The following is a 20,540-nucleotide window of genomic DNA, read 5'->3' as shown; positions in this document are numbered from 1 at the left end:
CTACAGCTCCCGGCGTGCCCCGCGGCGCCCGACCAATGGGGAGAGCCGACGGTGACGTCAGGCGGAGGGGGCGGCCCTCCCGTCGCCATTTTGCAGCCGAGGGGGCGGGAGGAGGGGAGTGACGTCACGGCGGGAGGCGGGGCGCTCCGCACTGCGGCTGGCGCTGAGTCATGGGGGCGGGGCCGGGCTTGGGGGGCGGGGCCAGACTTGAGGGGCGGGGCCGGGTCTGCGCCGCCGCCGGGGGGCGTCGTGGGGCTGGGGGGAGCCGTGGGGCTGGGGGGGACCATGGGGCTGGGGGGGACCATGGGGCTGGGGGCTGCCTGGGCCCTGGCTGGTGTCCCGGGGCTGAAGGTGACGCTCTGAGGCTGGGGGAGCCCCACTGAAGGGCCCCACAGCAGCTGCCACCCCTCGGAGCCTCCAAACCACCCTCTGATTCCCTCGGAGGGAACCACCTTGTTTCCCGGCCGCGACCTGTGGAAAGCTTCCCTGACGGCTCCCACAAACAACCCAATCTTACACTGTGCCTGGGGCCAATGGAGCCAGCCAGACCCATGGCAGAATCATGGGGTTGGAGAAGACCTTCCAGATCATCGAGTCCAGCCATAAACCCCTCACACCATCCTGCTAATCCACGTCCCCACGTGCCTCATCTACGCGTTTCTTGAGCACCGCCAGGGACGGTGACTCCACCATGTCCCTAGGCAGCCCTTTCCAATGCTTCACCACTCCTTCTGTGTAGAAATTCTTATTGATGCCCAACCTGAAACTCCCCTGGTGCAACCTGAGGCCGTTTCCTCGTGTCCTATGGGAAGTTACTCTGCTGAAAGACCAACCCCCGCCTCACTACAACCTCCTTCCAGGTAGTTGTAGAGAGCGATGAGGTCCCCCCGAGCCTCCCCTTCCCCGCACTGAACATCCCCGGCTCCCTCAGCTGCTCCCCGTGAGCTCTGTGCCCCAGACCCTTCCCCAGCTCCATTGCCCTTCATGGACAGTGGGTGCCGCTCCACGGCTTGAAGTGCAGGACCCGGCACTCGGCCTTGTTGAACCTCATCCTTTCAGCCCATACATCACTCCGGATCCTTGGCACTGGATGCCACGTCCGTGGGGAGCCGACAGGGTGAAAGGCAGGAGGAGAAAGAGCCCTTGGAAGGTGGCTGGAAATAGCTGCTCTCCCAGCATGGGCCCAACCATGGGCGGAAAAGCGGATTTGAGGAGAGGAGAGCTGGTCCGGGATTCTTAGGTCTCTTTAAGGGTGAAAAAAGACCCTGTACAGGAGCTACCCCTAGGGTTTGCTGTTTGTTTTTCCAGGCTCATCCCCGTGCAAGCCCTGGCGGTGCGGAGCCGTCGGAGAGCAGCGGGATCCGCAGGCTCATCCCGAGCCGGGCGCCAGGGCCGGATCCACTCACGGCTCCCGGGAATCTGCCCTCGCGGCTCCGCAACGGCCCAAGCGGCCGCGGGGGAATTGCCTGGAAGTGGTTCTGCAGCTGGGGCTGCTTAACGAGCAGCTCGATCCCATCATTTCATTTCCAAAATTAAATATATTTCCATTTATATCTGCATCCCTCCAGAGCACGGCAGGAAACTCTTGCTCTTTGGGCGCCGCTTCTGTGTTTGTTTCTTTTTGCGTCTTATCGCTTTTCCTTCTTTCTCTTTGAAACTCAGGCCACCTCCTTAACCATTTTCGTAAGCAAAGGTGCAGAGGGGCTTCTGCTTCAGCTTCAAATAATCCGGTGTGGGTATTGGAGGGGTTATTGTCCCTTTGAGGGAACACGATCCGTTTTGCACCTCTTGGGAGCAGCAGGAGCTGAGGTGAGGAGGAACTGGGAGAGGAACAGCTGGGAATAACTTGCCATGTTCATATTTATTTTCATTTAAAGCTCTCTTGGGCACTATTTGTAACCCAAACAGATGTATCTGTTTCCAGAGCAGTTTGCAAAGGGCATGCACTGTCTAAATTCCACATTTCCCTCCCTGAGCAGGACCAGACCCAGGAAACTACTGACCAGAAGCTGCTTTCCTCATGCTTGTTCTCCGTCTTACGGCTCTGGGACTTTTTCTGGTATGTTTTTTTAAGTTTTTTTAGAAAAACAAACAGCAAACTGAAGGCCCCATGAGACCACACAGGTCCACAGAGCAGGATTTTGAGATTTTTTCTTTATGGCCCCAGGACATCGTTTGAAACCAAGACAGTGACTGAAATCAAAGCTGAATTGCCCCAAATAGCTCAGGAGGACCAGAGGCCTTGGATAAAAATGTGGGGATGTATTTTTGTCATGCTCAGAAAATCCCCAGGGATCTAAAAATGCCTAAAATCCTTCCCTAGGACCAGAGTGAAACCCGTCAGCATGAAATAGCAGAGAAGTCTCTCTTTTTTGGGACCATTTTGTCCGGTTTCTGCAGATTTTCGGGTGCTGTGTTTGACTGCCACATCTCTGAGTGGTGCCCGGGGATGCAGAGAGCACCCGGCAATGGGAGAGCTGCAGTTCCTGCAACCTGCAGGGTGGCTCCTTGGCAGAAGAGCAGCTTTTTCTTCAAAACAAGCAGCAATCTGCAGTCTGCGTCCAGGACAGCAGCTCCAAGAGCTTTGTGAGTGCCGCTGCATCTCTTTAAATGTGCTTCCCATTGCCAGTAATCTAGTTACTTTAATTGCCAAAGCCATTAAGCCTCTGCAGAGTATGAAAGGGAAAAAAAATGCAATTATCAGTTCCCAAATTGAGTTAAAATCTTAAAATGAATTACAGTGAGGGCTGCTTTCCACCGTGACTATCAGAGCTGCATTTAATTGTATGCAGCTCGCAGCCATCTGGGCTTCAGGGGAGAAACTCAGTTAAAAAAGACCTATTTTGCTGTAATTGCTGGACTAATGAAACTGCTGTCACCTGCAGCATCCCCTTGTGCATGTCTAGACCTCTAATTTGTGCCCAGTTTCTGTTCGCTGCTTGGATCCTCCATGGGTGCTTATATATTTGAATGAAAACACCTGGATGATGGACACGTATATGGAGAACATGTGCACACCCGTGCCACCAACGATGGTGAATAAGGAAATTGGTGCAAATAACTCTTTCTTGGGAAAAAACAACAATTAAAACAATCTGACTAGTGGCACTAAGGGAACTGCTTTGACCAAAGGGCAGGTTATAGGGATGTGGACTGGAGGTGCCTTCAGCTCCCAACCCACCAGCCAGGAGCTGATTTCTGCCTTTATGGGGGCAATTTGTGGCTTATAAAGTCGAGCTCCTGGAGTAACTAGAGGGAATGGCCTCGTCACACGCCAGGGTGCATCTGTCTGCAAAGCAGGGACGAGGTGAACGCGGCGCTGCCGGAGCCACCGTGGTGCCTCATGCAGGTGTAGCCCGTCATTCACTGCTGTTATGGCCAGTGATGGGCCATAAGGGGTGTACTGAGTTTGCAAGGCCTCACGAGGGGCCACCTAAAGAGATGATGACCTGGAGCCACACGAAGCTGTTTGCTGGGGCAACAAGAACGGAGAAATAATATCTAATGGAGGCTGAAGCCACCATATAGAGTAAGTTTGGACGTAACCTGGAGCCCAAAGAACAAGGTGTGGGTGCGTGACAACAAACACACCAAAGTGACCCCCAGGGGCAGCAGAAACCATCAACATGGACGTTGGTCCTCATGGCGAAGGACTCTCCGTGCCGACAACCACCCCACCAACAGCAGAGTGAAACTACCAACTTCACTGTATTTATTATATCTGAGACATTTTCTACATAACCATTTCCTCAGCTCTGCGGAGAAGGACCTGGGTGTCATGGTGGACGACAAGTTGACCATGAGGCAGCAGTGTGCCCTCGTGGCCAAGAAGGCCAATGGGATTCTGGGGTGCATTAAGAAGAGCGTCTCCAGCAGGTCGAGGGAGGGGATCCTGCCCCTCTGCTCAGCCCTGGTGAGGCCACATCTGGAGTATTGTGTCCAGTTCTGGGCTCCACAGGACAAGAGGGATGTGGAGCTGCTGGAGAGAGTCCAGTGCAGGGCTACAAGGATGATCAGGGGCCTGGAACATCTGCCCTATGAGGAGAGGCTGAGGGAGCTGGGCCTGTTCAGCTGGAGAAGAGAAGGCTGAGAGGGGACCTGAGCAGTGTCTAGAAGTACCTCAAGGGAGGCAGTGAGGAGGATGGGGCCGGCCTCTTCTCACTGGTGGCCACTGACAGAACTAGAGGTAATGGCCACAAACTGAAGCACCAAAAGTTCCACAGGAACTTAAGGAAAAAATTCTTGACAGTGAGGGTGCCAGAGCACTGGAACAGGCTGCCCAGAGAGGTTGTGGAGTCTCCTCCTCTGGAGATCTTCAAAACCCGCTTGGACGCCGTCCTGTGCCACGTGCTCTGGGTGACCCTGCGTGTGCAGGGGGTTGGACTAGATGACCTCTAGAGGTCCCTGCCAACCTTCAGCATTCTGTGATTCTATGATTCTTTTTCTGTAATTGTATCTGGTCTAGGAGTGATGCTTGGATGAGATTTTAATTATTAGATTAGATTATTAAAATGATTTCCGTTATCCTAACAGTGGCCTCTTGGCTTTATGTGCAAGAAAGTGTGTTTCCACTTTGGCCGTGAGTGTTATTTTGGCCATGAGTTCAAAACGGCCAGGATTTGAGCCCGGTTCAGCCCTATCCTGCATTGCAGCAGGGTGGCAGGGTGTTGATGGGCTGCTAGGGGAGAAGCCTTGAACACCTGGGATAACCAAAGAGGGAGACCAGTGGCAATGGGTGAGCTGGCTTCAAGAGATGGGCATGGGCCTGGCATGGTCTGACGGCCCCGGCATCTCGGTGAGTGCCTCGAGGCCTCCCAAACCCTGCGGAGCACCGGGATGTTGGCACTGGATGTGGGTGACTGTGTCAGGAGTCACGTCCGCCCCTGGCCTGACAATCTTGGGTCCATCAAGCTGGATTTCTAGGAGGGCAGGAGTCAGAGATTGGTAACATAATCCAAAGGCTGAGACTTCCTCCTCGGAGTCAATCAGCAAATGTTTGTTTTCCAGCTTGGAATCACCCTTCCCTTGCTGCACTGAACCTCAGTCTCAGCCTCAGGTTTCACTTGAAAGGGGCATTTTCAAAAGAGGTAGAATTTATATATAGGGACTTTATATATGGACTCGCCTGTGGGTCATCTATGTCTTCTAGCCACCCGCAAGCCGCTGTTGGGCAGAAACTTCCCAACTGGAGCAACCTCATCCGTGCAGCCCTGCGCTTTGTCCCTTGCTGAGGGCGTTGGGGAAGGAACAGCTCCGGCCATCCCAAGCCAAGGCGTGGGCATGGGCTGGGGGGAAATTCCCTCCAGGAATATTCCCTAAGCAGGAAGGATGAGACTTCCCTCCCAAAAGACACAGAATAATTTGTGTTTCGGAGCTGCAGGAGCATCGCGGAGACCCGGAGGACGCCAGCAATCCTTTCCCACATCCTTCCCCCCTTTCCAGCTCTCCTGTTTTCAGTTTCGGACCGGGGCCACTTCTGCATTCGACCTTGAGCATCTCAGGGGGGCCCAAGGCTGAGACTGCTCCTGCTTAACCTCAGAGCTGCATCTCAGCATCCCCCAGCGTGTCTCTTTTTCCCTTTTCCCTTTTTCTGTTTTGATTTATCCCCCCTTTATGGAAATATCCAGATTAATGCAAACTTCTCCATTCTACACCGTGTTTCTCCAGCGCACACTGAAGTCCTGCCACTCCGTCTGTTTATTCTCCCTGTAAGATCTCTCCCTTGCTCCTTGGCTCAACAAAGGACTTCAGACAGGAACAAGATCCATCCAATGTGGACGAGGGAACGAGCAACGTGTAAATTTGCTGCTGGAAATAAAAAAAAAAGCTGCTTTTGGCTTCTCTACAGAGACGACACCAGGAGATGCAGTGAGGCCTTAGTGGCTGCTGTCCCTTGTCCTGTGCATCGAGCATCTCAGGGGGCAAAATCAGCCCAATTGGTAAAATTAAACCACTTGCCACGAGGTGTCGCCTTGAGTTTTGTCTACTCTTTTTTTCTGCCTTGGGAAAATGCCCGCGGTGCTTAAACCAAGCAGAGGAGCAAATGGAAAAGCCGAAGTTTGGAGTTTGCAGGAGCAGCTCTGGCCACGGCTGGATTCCTGCAGCGCTGCTCGTGCTGGGGGATGCAGGACGGAAAGGGGCAGGTTTTAACGGAGCCAGGAAACAAAAAGCCAGGGATTCTTCCCATTTATTGAGGGCAGAATGTAAAAACACAAGAGGAGGAGAAGAATCTCAGCCCGGGCCCGGCACGGGCAGGAGGTTTCTCATTTGCACACGTGACTTGGCGGGGCTTAAGCAATATCCAAGGAAAAGACAACAGGGGTAGCATCATGCAGTACCTGCCAAAAGCACAAATAAAGCTGGGACTGCTGCATCCTGTTGTGCTTCCAGCTCCGGACACGAGCTGCATCCCTCAGCACTTCCACATCCTGACTGTCACCTCTCGGTGCCTGGTTAACCCTTCATGTGACTTGAAAATTCCCCAAACCAGCTGGGATGGCGGCACCGGAGCAGGTGGTGACTTTGGCTTCCTGGTGTCCCCCTTTCAGCTCAGTTTTCAGTGTTTCTGTTCCCCTGTTTCTGTTCCCCCATAAGTGCTGACCCCCACAAAGGGGGTTCATGGTGGGAGAACAGGGTAGATCCCACTGCAGTAATCAGCTGCAAAGCCCCAAAGTTTTGCCCCAGATGGTGTATCCAGGAGTGTAGGTACCTGTGACAAGGTTACTGCATGAAACAACCCTCCCAGACTCTAAAATCTTGATTTTTCAATCCCTGAGAGCTTTCACAGGGGTGGTGAGGAGTGTGCAACTTCCAACTGACATGCTAGAGGTCCCTTCCAACCTTAAGCATTCTATGATTCTATGATTCTATGTTGCTTATTCTGATTTCCTGGAAATGCTGCAAATTTCTGCACCAGCTGAAGGGCCATGCTGGGAAACGGGGTCACAGATCCACAGGGAAAGCCACCATAGAACATTGGAGGGGGCTGAGCAGCAAGAAACACGTTTCCATGTCTACTTTGCATCCCTATCCCTTGGGGACAACGCTGGATGTGTGTCCTCCTCTACGTGGATAGGGAGGACCGGGATCTCCTCCCTGAGCACCTCACCATGTAGATGGGATGTACGTGGAGCTGAGAAGACTCATCCCAGCTCAGCATCCATCTCATAGGGAGCTGAGGAGTTTCCAACACGGGAGCTGAAGGCCCCGACCATCATTAGACCTGACTCTTGCAAACAGCCACATGGTCTCCCAGGTCCTACATGAGCCTGGATGTCAACTAACCCTCTTCAGTGCTGAATGAAAAGGTTAAATGCCTCATGCACGGCTTGGTCAGTGAATTAAGGTCTGATCTCTTCTTCCTGAAGCACGTGGAAAAAGGCAGCAGAAAACACCCCAGGAAACCCGGCGGATTTGTCTTGTCCGTGACCTGACATTGCGTTCCTTTGATAGGGGACCTCTCGTCCTCAAAGACACCGATGGCCATCGGAAAGGCTGACAAGGGGAAATGGTTATAGACAGCCAAGGGAGGGGAAGGATGGGGGCAGTTCTAGTGCTCTGAAGCCAGAAAAGCAAAACCACCGCAAGGGAGATCAAAACAAGTTAATTCCCTGCCCATCCTCTTACATAAGTGAAAGGAGTTCCTAGAAGTCTGATTCAGCCATTTGACATCCCCAGTCATCCGAGAGGATGGGAACGGGCAGGGTCGGAGAAGAAGCTGCCGTAAGTGCCTTTTCTTTGTAAATCTTGCAGAAAACCTGCATGTGAGGCTGGAGGGGTTCCCCTCTCCTCTTGAAGGCTCCAGCAGATGAATTTCTGGACTCATGTGCATGTAGCTCTGACGCGGGGCGAAAACAAACTCGGGGACATCGCAGCAAATTGGCACTCGGGGACATCGCAGCCGCGATGCCAGAGCTGCCCACAGCCAAGGGACCCATGTGCAGCAGGTTTGGGGTGGCCTGGTCCTTAGGGGCACGTGGGAAGGTGTTTTGGAGTCCCTTGGATTTAGCCACAGGGATGGGAAGCAGCTTTGGTCGCACATTCGCTCACTGGGGTGTGAGGTTGACACTCCGCATGTGGCTGATGGGGATTTTCTTTGGAGCGTAAAACAGGAAAAAAAGAAAGAAAAAGCATTGCCAGAAAAGCCTTCCGGACTGCTCAAATTGTGCATAGCTGTTCTGGCTGAAACACCTCGCTGTGCTTCCCAAGTGACTGTGAAAAACAAGAAAACCCTTGGTTTCAACTCAAACTTTTCCTTCTTTTCAGCTGCATGGAATTGCGTGGGACAGGCGTTTAAGCCAGCTAAGCCGTGGGGAACCAGCAGGTATTTCCACACTCATGTAGCGTTTTGCCTCTGGAGCAGAGACGCAGACATAAAAATATTGGTAACAAGTTCTGCTTCTCTCAGAGGTTCTGGTAAATGTAAACCAGCTGACAGCAGGCGTGGTGGTGGATTTCTTCTAAATCAGAGCAGAAAACTTCTCCAAAGCTTGCAAGGTTATAAAACAGGAAATAGTGCCTTGGTGAAGAAATTCAGGGGTAAGGCACTGTGGTCATGAGAGTTTTGCTTTCAGTTTTAACTGGAGGAACCCAGAACGCCCACGATTTTGCAGTGGCTTTCTTGGATGGATACCAGAACCATTTGCAATAGGGGTAAATTCATAAAATAAAGTAGAATAAAGTAGAATAAAATAAAATGAAGTAAAATAAAATAAAATAAAATAAAATAAAATAAAATAAAATAAAATAAAATAAAATAAAATAAAATAAAATAAAATAAAATGCTTTGCAAATACAGCCAGTGATTAAAAATCTCCAGCCTACCCATGAATTTGGGTTTTCTGCTGGAGGTAGCTTGCATCCACTGTAAGCTACGTTATTGTACAATAATTTATTATCTCCACACCAACTCTCTGTGCATCTGAGCCTGAAGAGAGTATCCCGTGTACCCCTTACCCCTGTGGTCTGCCCATCACAGCACTCAGCCAGGGGACCACGCGCAGGTCTCAAGTGCTTTTCGAGCAGAGCATCTAAAGCAGGAGACTTTGTCACGAGGTCTTGGGCTACCTGTGCTTAATCAAGGGAAATCTGTTTCTTCATGGCTACTGAACACTAAACCTCTCTTCACAGGAGCCAGCAGTGACTTTTTGTTTTATTTTGTCTTGTTTTTTAATGTAGATGGATACCTCCAGGCCATAAACAAAGCTCAAGCGATGCAACACGTGAGATAGTTAACAGAGAGTAACAGTGACTGTCAAGCCCAGAGATTTATGTCCACATATATATAAATATATATGGATATAAATATACATCAGATAGAGGAAAAGCCTCCATGATGAATAGTTGCCTTATGAAGCTTGCTTTTCACACGAAAAACATTTCAGAATGCCTCAGTGATTGATCCCCTTTTGCTTTGCTTTTCCTTCCCAGGAAGCCACTTGTCAAATGTGGCTTCAGAGGTGGCAACAACACCCATAGTCCTGCTGGATCCCGGAGATTATCCTGCCAATTCGAGCGACTACTCCTACGAGTACTTGGACGAGGCAGATTATGTGCTGTATGGTCTGTGCACGAAGGGAGAAGTACTCTCATTTATCAGGGTGTTCTTACCGACCTTTTACACTGTGCTTTTCCTGGTCGGTTTGGCTGGGAACGCCCTCCTGTTCATAGTCCTGGTTATGTACATCAAGAAGAAAAAGAAGATGACAGAGGTGTACCTGCTGAACCTGGTGGTTTCAGACTTCCTTCTCCTACTCACCCTTCCTCTTTGGGCCCTCTACGTTTCTCAGCGAATCACCTGGCACCTGTTGTGCCCGCTCTTAAACACCATGTACACTGTGAATTTCTACAGTGGTGTCTTTTTTGTGAGCTGCATGAGTCTGGACATGTACCTGCAGGTAGTCCATGCTTGCTCTCCTCGGAACTCAGTGACGCAGCGGAAGTCCATCCTTATTTTGTCAGTGGTTTGGATTATTTCCATACTTCTCTCCGTTCCTGATGGCATCTTCACCAACGTCAAGCACATCCACAACACAACAACTGTCATGTGCACTCATGACTATGGTCAGAAACACCTATTTTGGAAAGTTGTTTTTCAGGCCGTTCAAAACATCCTGGGCTTCCTTATTCCGTTCCTCTTCATGGTGTTCTGCTATTCCCGCATAGTGTGTGTCCTCACGGCTTCTCCCATCCCTGGATCAAGAAGAGCACTCTGCTTAGTCTTCACTCTGGTGGGTGTTTTCTTTCTTCTGTGGTCCCCTTACAACATTGTCCTCATCCTTCACTCCCTGCAAGACGTCGGCGTGATAAGAAACTGTGAAACGAGCAGGCAATTGGACTATGCCATGCAGATCTCGGAGAGTTTGTCCTTGGTCCATTGCTGCCTCAACCCCTTGCTCTATGCTTTTGTGAAGAAACGATTTCGGTTGTATTTATGGAAGATCCCTAGGGCCATTATGAGAAGAAGTGGTTTCCTTGAGATCCAACTTTCAGAAACAAGTCAGTCTCGTACATCAGTCAGATACGCTGCTCAGATAGAAATGTTGAGTATCACAAATGTATGATCAATGTTTACATTACACCAAAATAAATGCATGAACTTGTATGTCCTCTGTGATGTGTTTTACTGGTCCTAGTCATGCGATGGAGTTGTAAGTTTTGGAGCCCACAGCACTGGGTAACCAGAAGTTTCATCCCGGAGCCAACATCACGATGGGGATTGCTCACATTCAGAATGGAAAACTGTGTGGGATTTTTTAATTGAAACCAGATTTATTATAAAAGGATTGTCCAGAATTTATGGTCATGGAAGGAGGCTAGTTTCTGTCAGAGGTGTGTAGAAGGTGAAGCATTAGTGAATGAAGATGTATTTTTACGTAGCTCATGTGCACCCAAACTTGCAGGCCTGAGACCTCAAGGGGAATCTTCACTCAGAGATCCTGAAGTGGCTGATCAAGGGGAGCAGTTTCATCATCCCCACTGCTCATGGCACAGGTAGGAGGGAAGGGCTTCCCAGTGGCCACCCATCAGGCCAGACACAAAAGTCAATGTCTTCCTCCATGAGCTCCGTTCTACCTTGGATGTCAGTAACCAGATGGTTGCACTTGGAAATCACATGATGGCTCTGGAGAGGCAGAGCTCCTTGTTTCAAGATCAGTTTGACCATCAAAGCAAGAGATGTTAAATCAGTAACAACCAGTGAGAAAGAGAAAAAATAAAAACATATTCTCAGCAAACAGTAGCCAGAGGTATATTGTGTTCCCATGGACACATTTTGACAAGATAAGAAAGAGCTGTGGATACTGTAAATATTGGCTTTATATCATCGCATAGTGGGAGCCTGGGCTTGAACAGAACAGCTCTGTTATCTACTAGGCAATTCTGATTAACCAGAGTACCTTTAAAGTTCAAGGTTATTCATTGGCTGTCCTTTAAAGCTTTTATCCACCTCAAACACTGTCAGACCTTAACTGGTTCTTCTCTAGCTTTGAAGTCGATCAAACTTTGACTAGAAGCGTACAAATCATTAATAAGTAGAAAGAAAACCCTCGTTACCTTCTTGTTTTATTGCTGAATTCAGCTACTGGTAGGATGTCCTTGCTGTCTTCACAGAGGAAGGACAGAGATACTTGTAGCACGAAGAGGGTTTTTTTTCAGTTGATCTGCTTTTGCTGCAGTTATTTTTTCTTGTTGGCAAGGCATATTTTCAAAACAATAAGGCTGGGATTTCTTTGTTAAAAAAAAAATAAAGAATAAATATTCAGCCAGTGAGGTAATATGACTAACACTCAAGGATGGGATCACGAGGGAATGAGGAAAGCGCATTTGCTTTGTTTTGTTACCTGAGTAAAACTTATTCAGCAAAAAGGAAATAACAAATAACAAGGAAACTGCTCAGTTAAACACCCAGATCCATGAACATGACAATGGAGGTGGTGACGAGGACCAAATCCCTTCAGCCACTTGGATGGACTGTTAAGGTACTACCCAGGGGCTACCCCCTTGGAGAGGTGGTAGAGCCTGAGCTCTGCAGCTCACAGTAAGCAGGGAACAGGCCTGACGGGAGTATTGGGGGGCACCTGAGGGTGGCCTGTGCAAAACCTACCCCGGGATGCTTAGGGGAAGGGCTCGTCTGAGCCCTGTGTGCGATCATCCCTTCAGGAGCTCCCTGCTGCAGCTGGAACCGGAGCGGGATGAGCACCTGGAGGGACTACGGCACATGCACGTGCGTGTCCTTGGCTGTCCACCCCACTGGAGCTGCTTTGGTCTGAGTTATTTATTTATTGGCCAACCTCGTGTTGTCTCTGCCTTGTGCAGAGACCTTGGCCTGGCTGGTGCTCACTGCGATCTGCCCGTGCTGTGGGAGCAAGGTTTCTGTTTTGGCCGATTTGAAGCCTGGTGCTGATATACCAGCTAATTGAAAGGTCACTTTGGGGGTCTGTATTTTAAAGTGAACTAGAAGTGTTATCTCTACCAAAGTCACAATTTGTGCCTTAGCAGGGGCCCTTCACTTAGATAACCCACTCTGCACCTCCCAGAGATGAGCTATAAGTGAGGTCTAACATGTTATAGATGAGGCATGATTCAAGTCCAGTGGTGCCTCAAGCCCTCGCTAGAAGAGCAGGATTACTAGAAAGTCTGGAGGACTAGAAAGTCTGGAGGACACTGTGGGCAGAAGACACAAAAGCAGAAGGAAAATGGGTAAAAAATGAGAGGGGGGGCAAAGAGGCAATAGATGGGGAACTGAAAATTTGAGGTAAAGCAGGTAAAGAAGAGCAGTGGATTGAAGCAAAAGCATCAGGACAGCGGGGAGGAACAAGGAGAGAGAAGATGAAACCATCAGCTCAGGGGCTGGTCACTGTCTTTGCTAGGGACAATCAGACCAGTGCAGGCTCTGCTGTGGAGGTGGCATCTCCCCATCACTCATATTGGCCAGGGGCGTCCCCGTTCATCCCAGCCTGCCAAGGGGACACCTACCTCGGCTTGAGGAGCCGCAGAGCCGGGTCGATGCACGTTGCCAATCACCAGCCCCTCTGCAACGTCTCCGAAAATCCTCCTCGGTGCTGCCGGCTGCTCCCCTGCTCGCAGCAGCGCTGAGGAATCCAGGGGTATCTCCATCCCCCTGCCCGGAGCCCCGCAGAGATGTATTTGCCTGATGGTCCTAATGTGTGGAGGGGGGGTGGAATATTTGTCTGGCTACCGAGGAAGTTGGAGGAAGGAGAAATTAAAAAAAAAAAAAAAGAAAAAAAAGGCATAAAAAGGGTTAAAGAGAAGAGCAATTTCACAGTTCAGCTCCTTGCACTGCCAGCGGCTCCTGGTGTGCGGGGGCGGACAGGGCGGCGAGGGGACGGGCTGTGCATGTCCCAGCGTGTCCCTCTATCCCGGGCAGCGTAACCGGGAATGCTCCTTGGTGCCGGGAGGAAAACCCCGGGATAGAGGGATGGGGCAGGGGACGCGGAACCGAGTTGGCTAAAATATGAATCGAGTGAGAAATCGGGGCTGAGACGGCAGAGAACAAATTGATCTATGGGACTGATTTAAGCCTTCTTCAACCCTGGGGAGGGTGAACCCGCGCTTGTTCTGCCCTTGCATGGATTAGCAGGGCTGGCACAGCCAGGAGAGAACTTGGGGTGTTGGAGAACCTCAGAATGCCGGAGATCTTCCCTTCTCTCCTGGCTTGTGAGACCAAATGAGTTCAGCTTTAGCCCCTCTTCCTCTCTCCTGAACTCACTCACGGTGGAATTTCCAGCTTCTCAGTCTATTTTATCCAGTCAGCAACTCCATAGCTGGAGATTAGAGGCAGGGATTACTGAGTGAAATTCTCTAATCTCCCTCTCCTGTTTTTATTTTTCCACTTTTCCTTTTTTTTTTTCCAAAAGCAAGACTCAGTTCGGATGCAGCTTTTAAACCTAGAAAAAGCCATTTAAGTTACAGCAAAGCACCAATGCACACGCTGAAACCCACCCAGCTTGCTCGGCGGCCCCGTTGCTGCAACGTGATTGCAATGAGCCCTTCGCCCGATTGCACCGTCCTCTTCCACCCTCAGAAATTCCTGTCTTCCGTGAAAAGAAAAGCAGGCATAAGCCGCAGAGCTAAGCAGGGGAAGGGTGAGTAGTTGCCACCAATAGCAGCCGAGGTCGTCAGAGGTACAGGGCTTATCAGATGTGCATAAAGAGCCCTCACCTGCCCAGGGCCAGGGCAAAGCCCTGACGGGTGCACAGCTCTCATGGCCCTCTTGATCACTCTTCTTTGCTCCCTGGCAGCATTGCTGCTTGGTGGGCTCTACCTCGTGGGAGCATTTCGGAGGAGGAGACCCCATGAGCCCCCCCTGGACAAAGGTCTCATCCCGTGGCTGGGTTACGCGCTGGACTTCAGAAAGAACAGCTCTGAGTTTCTGAAGAGAATGCAGAGGAAGCACGGGGATATTTTCACTGTGCTACTCGGGGGCTATTACTTCACCTTCGTGATGGACCCCTTTTGCTTTGGTGCCATCGTGAAGGAATCGCGATCCAAACTAGACTTCGAGAAGTTTGCAACCGAGCTGGTCCTCCGTGTTTTTGGATACCAGCCCATCACAAACTCCCACAAGATTATTCAGCTATCGAGCACGAAGCATCTGATGGGAGACGGGCTGATTGTCATGACACAAGCCATGATGGACAACTTGCAGAAGCTGATGCTTTATAAGTTGAACTCGGGAGAGGGGGAGCAAATGTGGCAAGAAGACGGGCTCTTCAACTACTGCTACAACATCGTCTTCAGAGCTGGGTACCTGGCTCTATACGGCAGTGAGCCCTACCAAGGGGCAGATAACAAGGAGAAAGCCAATGAGCGCGATCGTGTCCGATCTGATGAGCTGTTCTATGAATTTCGGAAGTACGACCGCCTCTTCCCACGCCTGGCCTATGCCGTGTTGCCTCCCAAGGACAAGATTGAAGCTGAGCGGCTCAAGAGGCTCTTCTGGAGGATGCTCTCGGTGAAGAAGAGCCGGCAGAAGGACAACATCAGTAGATGGGTAAGTGACCAAGACCAGTTCATGGCAGAAAACGGGGTCCCTGAGTACATGAGGGATCGTTTCATGTTTCTGCTCCTCTGGGCATCCCAAGGCAATACGGGCCCAGCTTCCTTCTGGCTCCTCTTGTACCTAATGAAACATCCTGAAGCTATGAAGGCTGTGAAGGAAGAAGTGGATAAAGTCTCCAGGGAGAGCGGCCAGGAAGTGAAGCAAGGTAGCCCACCAATTAATGTCACCAAGGACATGTTAGACCAGACCCCTGTGCTGGACAGTGCTCTGGAGGAGACCCTGCGGCTGACCGCAGCCCCCATCCTTATCAGATCCGTCCTGCAGGACATGACCCTCAAGACGGACAAGGGGACGGAGTACACCCTGCGCAGTGGGGACAGGGTGGCCTTGTTCCCACACGCCTCTCTGCAGATGGACCCAGAAATCTACCCCGAGCCTCAGCAGTTCAAATACGACCGCTTCCTGAACCCAGACGGCACCAAGAAATCTTTCTACAAGGACGGGAAAAAGCTGAAATACTATAACATGCCCTGGGGAGCGGGGACATCCATCTGTCCCGGGCGGTTCTTCGCCACCAACGAAATGAAACTCTTTGTGTTCCTGATACTTTCCTACTACGACCTGGAGCTGCTCAACGAGGAAGAGGAGGTCCCGCCGATCGACTCCAGCCGCTGGGGGTTCGGGATGATGCAGCCTGTTCACGACGTTCGCTTCAGATACCGGCTGCGCTTTTAGTTTGAAAGCCCTCGTTATGTTCGGTCTTGTTTAGGAGCTGCTGGTGGAATAACCGCGCTCAGCTCCTCCCCCGGCATCGGATCCGCGCGGGGTCTTTTGCAGGGGCGGGTGCTGGTACAAACGCGCTTTTTTAACTGTTATCGGGGCTTTTCTCTGCGTTTCCATTGCATGTATCGCTGCTCCATGCATGTGGTTTGCTGTATTGTTTTTACTTCCTCTGCACCACAGGACTGTTATTTTGGTATCGGACCCTTCACGGTGCATTGAAACCAGACGAAGCAAGCAGGGATCCCAGCATATTTTCCATGTGAAGCATATCCAGGGCAGAACCCCGCCAGCCCCCGCGCTTGGGATTTGCCTTTCTCCTCCCTGTTTCTCTTCCTGTCAAGCCAAAATATCTCATTGTGTTCAGAAAGCAGCCAAGAGGTCGGAGGACAATAAATGCCTCATGCAAAGGTTTCATCGTGGGCTGAGCGGGGTCTTGCCTGCAAGCTCCTCTTGGCTGCAGGTTAAGATGTGTCCCCTGGGGTCCCTCAGAGCAGAGGTAGGACCTACTGACCACAGACACCCCCCAACACACAACTCTCCCCTGCTCACAGCTAAGGAAAGGAGAGAACGTGCTGGGTTCAGTTACTACATAACTGGGAGGCGGTAGGAGTTGCAATACATCAGTCATAACCTCGGGTACCACTTCCATGCATCAGTGTGACTGAAGATATGGACAACGGCCTTTCCAGAGCTGCGAGTGGGTGCGTATCCACGCCGGGGGTCTTGTACACGGCCACTGGAGATAAAAAAAGGGTATCTGCATCTGTGTGTGTGTGTTTGGCTTCATCCCAGTGCTCTGGGTCCTTTGGGGATACCATCCCTGTTCCCGTTGGACCCTCTCCCCCCTGGCACTTTCCAGCAGCAGAGCAGCCTGGGATGGGTGGAGGGGGTGGTGGACAAGACAGGCCCCGGGCAGGATCAAACACCATAAAAACCTCAATCCCCCATGGGCTGCAGCCACAACTACCTCTGGGACTGCAAATATTCCTGCTTTAGGCACCTGTAAGAGCTGGCCCAGTAAAAGCCAAGAGTTTGCCCTGCACACTTGGTTTTGCTTTTTCCTTTTTGCAGTCAAGTCTCTGACAAGAGCAGCCCTTATGAGAGGCAAAGCTCGAAAGACTGATTTCACCCCCAACGCTAACCTTGGACTCTGGCAATTACAGATGACCGAGGAACCCAACTCAAACATTTTCAGGCATGTCAAAACATCAAATTTGGCTTTGCTCTCTGCAGGTCAGAGTTACGTGGTTACCTCATCTCGAAGGCAAAAAATCCAGTAGAGGGAAGTTGTCGAGCAGCTGGGGCACCACTAAGATTAATAAAATTGCTCTGTTTCCCAGGAGAGGCAGCTCCCACAGCTGCTACCCAAAACACTGGCCTGATGCTCTCACAGCAACGAGCGGGCACCATCTGGGCAAACTGGAAGCACCTTCTGGTCTTGGCTGGGGGCTGTTCCCGGGGTCTCCGCTCCTGGTAGCAGCCTGGGCTAAGGCCGGGAGAGGTGAGCGGAGCTGGGCAATGACCTGAAGGGCTCAGGGAGCTCCAACACCAGGGCAATGTGGGAACTTTCATGCGGCTGTTGTAGAGAGGACCTTTTAAACACTGTAAAGTGAAGCACCCCCACACCTTTGGCAGCGTTATCCAGAGCTAGTTGGATAGTTGGATATCCTGCCAGATGGGGCAGGGGCTACTTCTGGGCCCTTCAGAGGCTACATAGTGAGGCTGCAGTTTCACCCCCAAAGGTCTTTGTGTGATACAGAGCCATAGGGCACAACAGTACTGGGGAAGGATATAAAAATAATGACAACGATCTCGGTTCCACAGAAAAATCTAGCTTTAGTTCTTTGTCAGAACAGTTTATTTAGCATTAGTTAACAGGACAATATTGAGTCTACAAAAGACTCCAGGCATGCCCCAAGGCGTGCAAATGTGAGAAGCAAAAATCAGAGTCATCTGAGAACGAGGAGTGTCAAAGCTCCAGGTGACTTAACCTGCAATTCAAGTTTTATGCTTAGACAGATTGTCCTCCAAAATTGAGCTTTCCATCCCAAAGTGCCCCAGCAAGAGTAAGGAATGAGGCTTGGCCAATAGAAACCTCCATAGATTTGTAGAAGAAGGTAAATTGGAAGGAATCTGGGAGCCTGAAGATCTAATGGGCGGGATCTCACACGCTGTCTCCTGTGAGCCCTCTGACCCCCAGAGAATCGCTCATGGAGGTTTGGTTTCTCCTCTATTGTGCATCATGAAGACCAGATGACTTTGACGTTCAAAGCTTTACACTCTAATCCACGCTTCTCCTTCTGATACTTCCATATGATAGTATTGAACTATATAATACACTAGGAACCGATTTCCCCTTCTCCTCCCTCTCCACACAGCCCAATGCTGCTCTGAGACAGCACCCCAAGGAAAACTCAAGAAACTCAGCAGAACCAAGAGACACATCTCTCACTTCTCAGAAAGGCAATGGCACACCGAGGTTATAACTACTAAGAAATCACAGAGCTGGTACCACCCATGGGAAAGGAATGCAGTGCCCGGCAGTTTCTGCAGAACAAAGTGGTACATGAAACTTCAGGATGCTTTGGATTTTTTGAAAGAGTCAAAACAGGGCATTTGCCAACAATGCTGCTTTCATGTCTCTGGGTAGGTGTGCCTGTGCACTCCCCAGGAAATAGCAGCAGTGCTTTGAGCTGTCCATATTTCCTAGCGATAGATCTCCTGTACATAAGATCATGGTCATTATTGTATTGTCATCACCTGTCCCAAGAAAAGCAGAGCTCCACGTTTTCACAAACCATGAAGGTTGGGCACCCTTGGAGAACAGTAACTGCTCAAAGCCAAGCAGCAAGTGGCAAGAATGGCCACTTGCAAGATTAGCATAAGGAAGGGAGCTCACCAGCCACTGGAAAGCCCTCTTTTACAGCAACACTGCCACGCACATAACGCATATTTGAACCTCCCTTTGCAGCTTCTCCATAGCTAGAAGCATCTCCTGTCGCTTGGGTGGCAAAGCCCTGTGTTTCACCCAGGGCTGGGCCCTGTGGGATGGTGCTGTTGGGTGCTGTACTTAGCCAGGCAAGGGACAAGCTGAGCCCATCCATCCATGGATGCTGGCAGAGTCCCACCGCTCCAGCTTTGCGCCTGCTACTTGGGCTATACACAGGATTGCAGGATAAGTCAGGTTGGAAGAGAACTTGGGAGGTTTCCAGTCCAATATTTTGCTCAAAGCAGAGTTGCTCAGAGCTTTAACCACTTGTTGACCATATTGTTCAGAGCTTTATCCAGTCAGGCCCTTGCATCCAAAGGCCTTAGCTACTCTGCTATTTGCCATCAGTTCAAGAAGAGGCAGGTACTACACTGTTCTATTCCCCCTTGGTGGCTCTAATAACTACTTCGATTCCATCCTACAGTCTAATTATCACCTTCCCCACCTTCTCCTCGCCTCAGGGCTATTTTCCAATTTCAGAATTGTTTATTGAATTCTTTCGGCTTGGAGGCAGGTGACAAAGTCCATCCATCCTTCACACCTTGCTGTGGTTCTTCCTGGGAGATGAGCAGCACAGTGACATCTGAAGGGGTCCCCAGTGCCACAGCCTGGGACCAGGGGCAGGAGTCTCTGTGTTTGCATACCTGGAGTTTTTTTCCAGCTGCAGGAAAGGATTGGCAAAGCTCCCTGGTTATTCCAGGAAGCTCGGAGACAGGTGACACACGCACTGCCAGGTTACCATCGGTCACAGAAGCCCTATTTACATTCCTACCCTGCAAGAACTAGATTTGTTTACAGATATGCTACACTGCAGTCACAGAGACCTAAATGCACAGATCTGGGCATCTACCCTAACTCAGCTGACGCACAGTAACTTGACAGGACCCTATGGTGCCAAACACTAAGTGCAGAAGCAGGGAGGGAGACGATTCACCACTGTCTTCTCATCCGTCTCACTGCGCGATCATCAGGCCGTACTTGGAGCAGAGCAGACCCCTTTTCTTTTCCCGTTCCATGAGGAAATTCCTCAGTTTGGTGGTGGGAAAGGTAACCAGCGCTTGCTGTCGGCTGTCCAAACCTGTCTCTTGGAGCCACGGGCTCTGCAGGCACTCTGAGGCTGATGGTCTTCCCCTAGGACAGGAGAACAGAGCGTCAGTCAAGGAGACATGCCAGGTGAGGAAGCCCCTAAGAAATGTAGAGAAAGAACGGCCAATAACTGGATTCTGCATAAACTGTCCCGTTGGGAAAGGGGTCGCTGCCTTACCAGGGATTTGCACAGAGCGTGCTCTGGAGAAATGACACTGCCCCTCCAGAGAGGCCAGCGTAGCATCGCGTGAGCTTCACTTTCCCCTTCCTGGTCATTCTCAGAAATTCACAGGGTGCATCAGAGCTGACAGGGTAGTTGGCACTCAACCTAACCCAAGAGAAGAACTAATCATCATGAAAAAGCACTCTAGAAATACTTCTGCTCCCAGGAATTCCCACCCAGCAGTAAGAGGAAGGTCATGCAGTGTTTAGTGGGTTTTTTTTTGTTTTTTTTTGCTTTGGCAGCTTTTTCATTTGGTGCAATTCAAATTTCCCTGTTGAAGCTGGGGCTTTTGAAATTAGGCTGAGTGAGAAACACAAGCAGCTGCTGTGTCCCAAAACTGCCTCCTTCCTCCTCCTTTTAGAGGATCCTTCCTCCTCCTTTTAGAGGAAAGGAGTCATGCTGGCAGCTTGTGGCTCCATCTGGGACTGGGGCGTCTT

At 50.6% G+C, this 20,540-nt stretch overlaps 3 protein-coding genes across 3 annotated transcripts in view; 2 read left to right on the top strand and 1 right to left on the bottom strand.

Annotated features, from left to right (window-relative positions):
- Positions 1–4,753: 4,753 nt before the first annotated feature.
- ACKR2 (atypical chemokine receptor 2) lies at positions 4,754–10,578 on the top strand. Its single transcript, XM_088534761.1, has 2 exons — positions 4,754–4,795; positions 9,384–10,578. Exons 1-2 carry the CDS (start codon positions 4,754–4,756, stop codon positions 10,560–10,562), a joined length of 1,221 nt encoding a protein of 406 aa, XP_088390887.1. The 3' UTR covers positions 10,563–10,578.
- A 3,631-nt stretch (positions 10,579–14,209) lies between these two features.
- On the top strand, positions 14,210–15,831 carry CYP8B1 (cytochrome P450 family 8 subfamily B member 1). The gene has a single exon (XM_010214760.2). It carries the CDS (start codon positions 14,225–14,227, stop codon positions 15,755–15,757), a length of 1,533 nt encoding a protein of 510 aa, XP_010213062.2. The 5' UTR covers positions 14,210–14,224; the 3' UTR covers positions 15,758–15,831.
- Positions 15,832–19,713: 3,882 nt separating this feature from the next.
- Positions 19,714–20,540, bottom strand: part of OBSCN (obscurin, cytoskeletal calmodulin and titin-interacting RhoGEF) — a 141,641-nt gene continuing 140,814 nt past the window's right edge. Inside the window, exons 104-105 of the mRNA XM_088534760.1 lie at positions 20,059–20,208; positions 19,714–19,925 (exon numbers count right to left, since the gene is read on the bottom strand). Coding sequence (XP_088390886.1) covers positions 19,748–19,925; positions 20,059–20,208 — 328 coding nt within the window. The 3' untranslated portion in view covers positions 19,714–19,747. The remainder of the gene's footprint in view (positions 19,926–20,058; positions 20,209–20,540) is intronic.

Source organism: Tinamus guttatus, unplaced genomic scaffold (genome assembly GCF_059628265.1).
Source record: "Tinamus guttatus ecotype Peru unplaced genomic scaffold, ASM5962826v1 Tinamus_guttatus_pri_ptg000599l, whole genome shotgun sequence".
In the NCBI taxonomy this organism is placed as follows: domain Eukaryota; kingdom Metazoa; phylum Chordata; class Aves; order Tinamiformes; family Tinamidae; genus Tinamus; species Tinamus guttatus.
Note: the sequence above shows the minus strand (reverse complement) of the source record. Positions and strands in the feature narration are given on the sequence as shown.

Bases quoted from the DNA above. Each gene is read 5' to 3' on its own strand.
- CYP8B1 (XM_010214760.2), top strand. From the start codon at position 14,225: ATGGCCCTCTTGATCACTCTTCTTTGCTCCCTGGCAGCATTGCTGCTT.
- ACKR2 (XM_088534761.1), top strand. From the start codon at position 4,754: ATGGGCATGGGCCTGGCATGGTCTGACGGCCCCGGCATCTCG. The intron at 4,796-9,383 runs GTGAGTGCCTCG...AAAACATTTCAG, and splicing joins CTGACGGCCCCGGCATCTCG to AATGCCTCAGTGATTGATCC.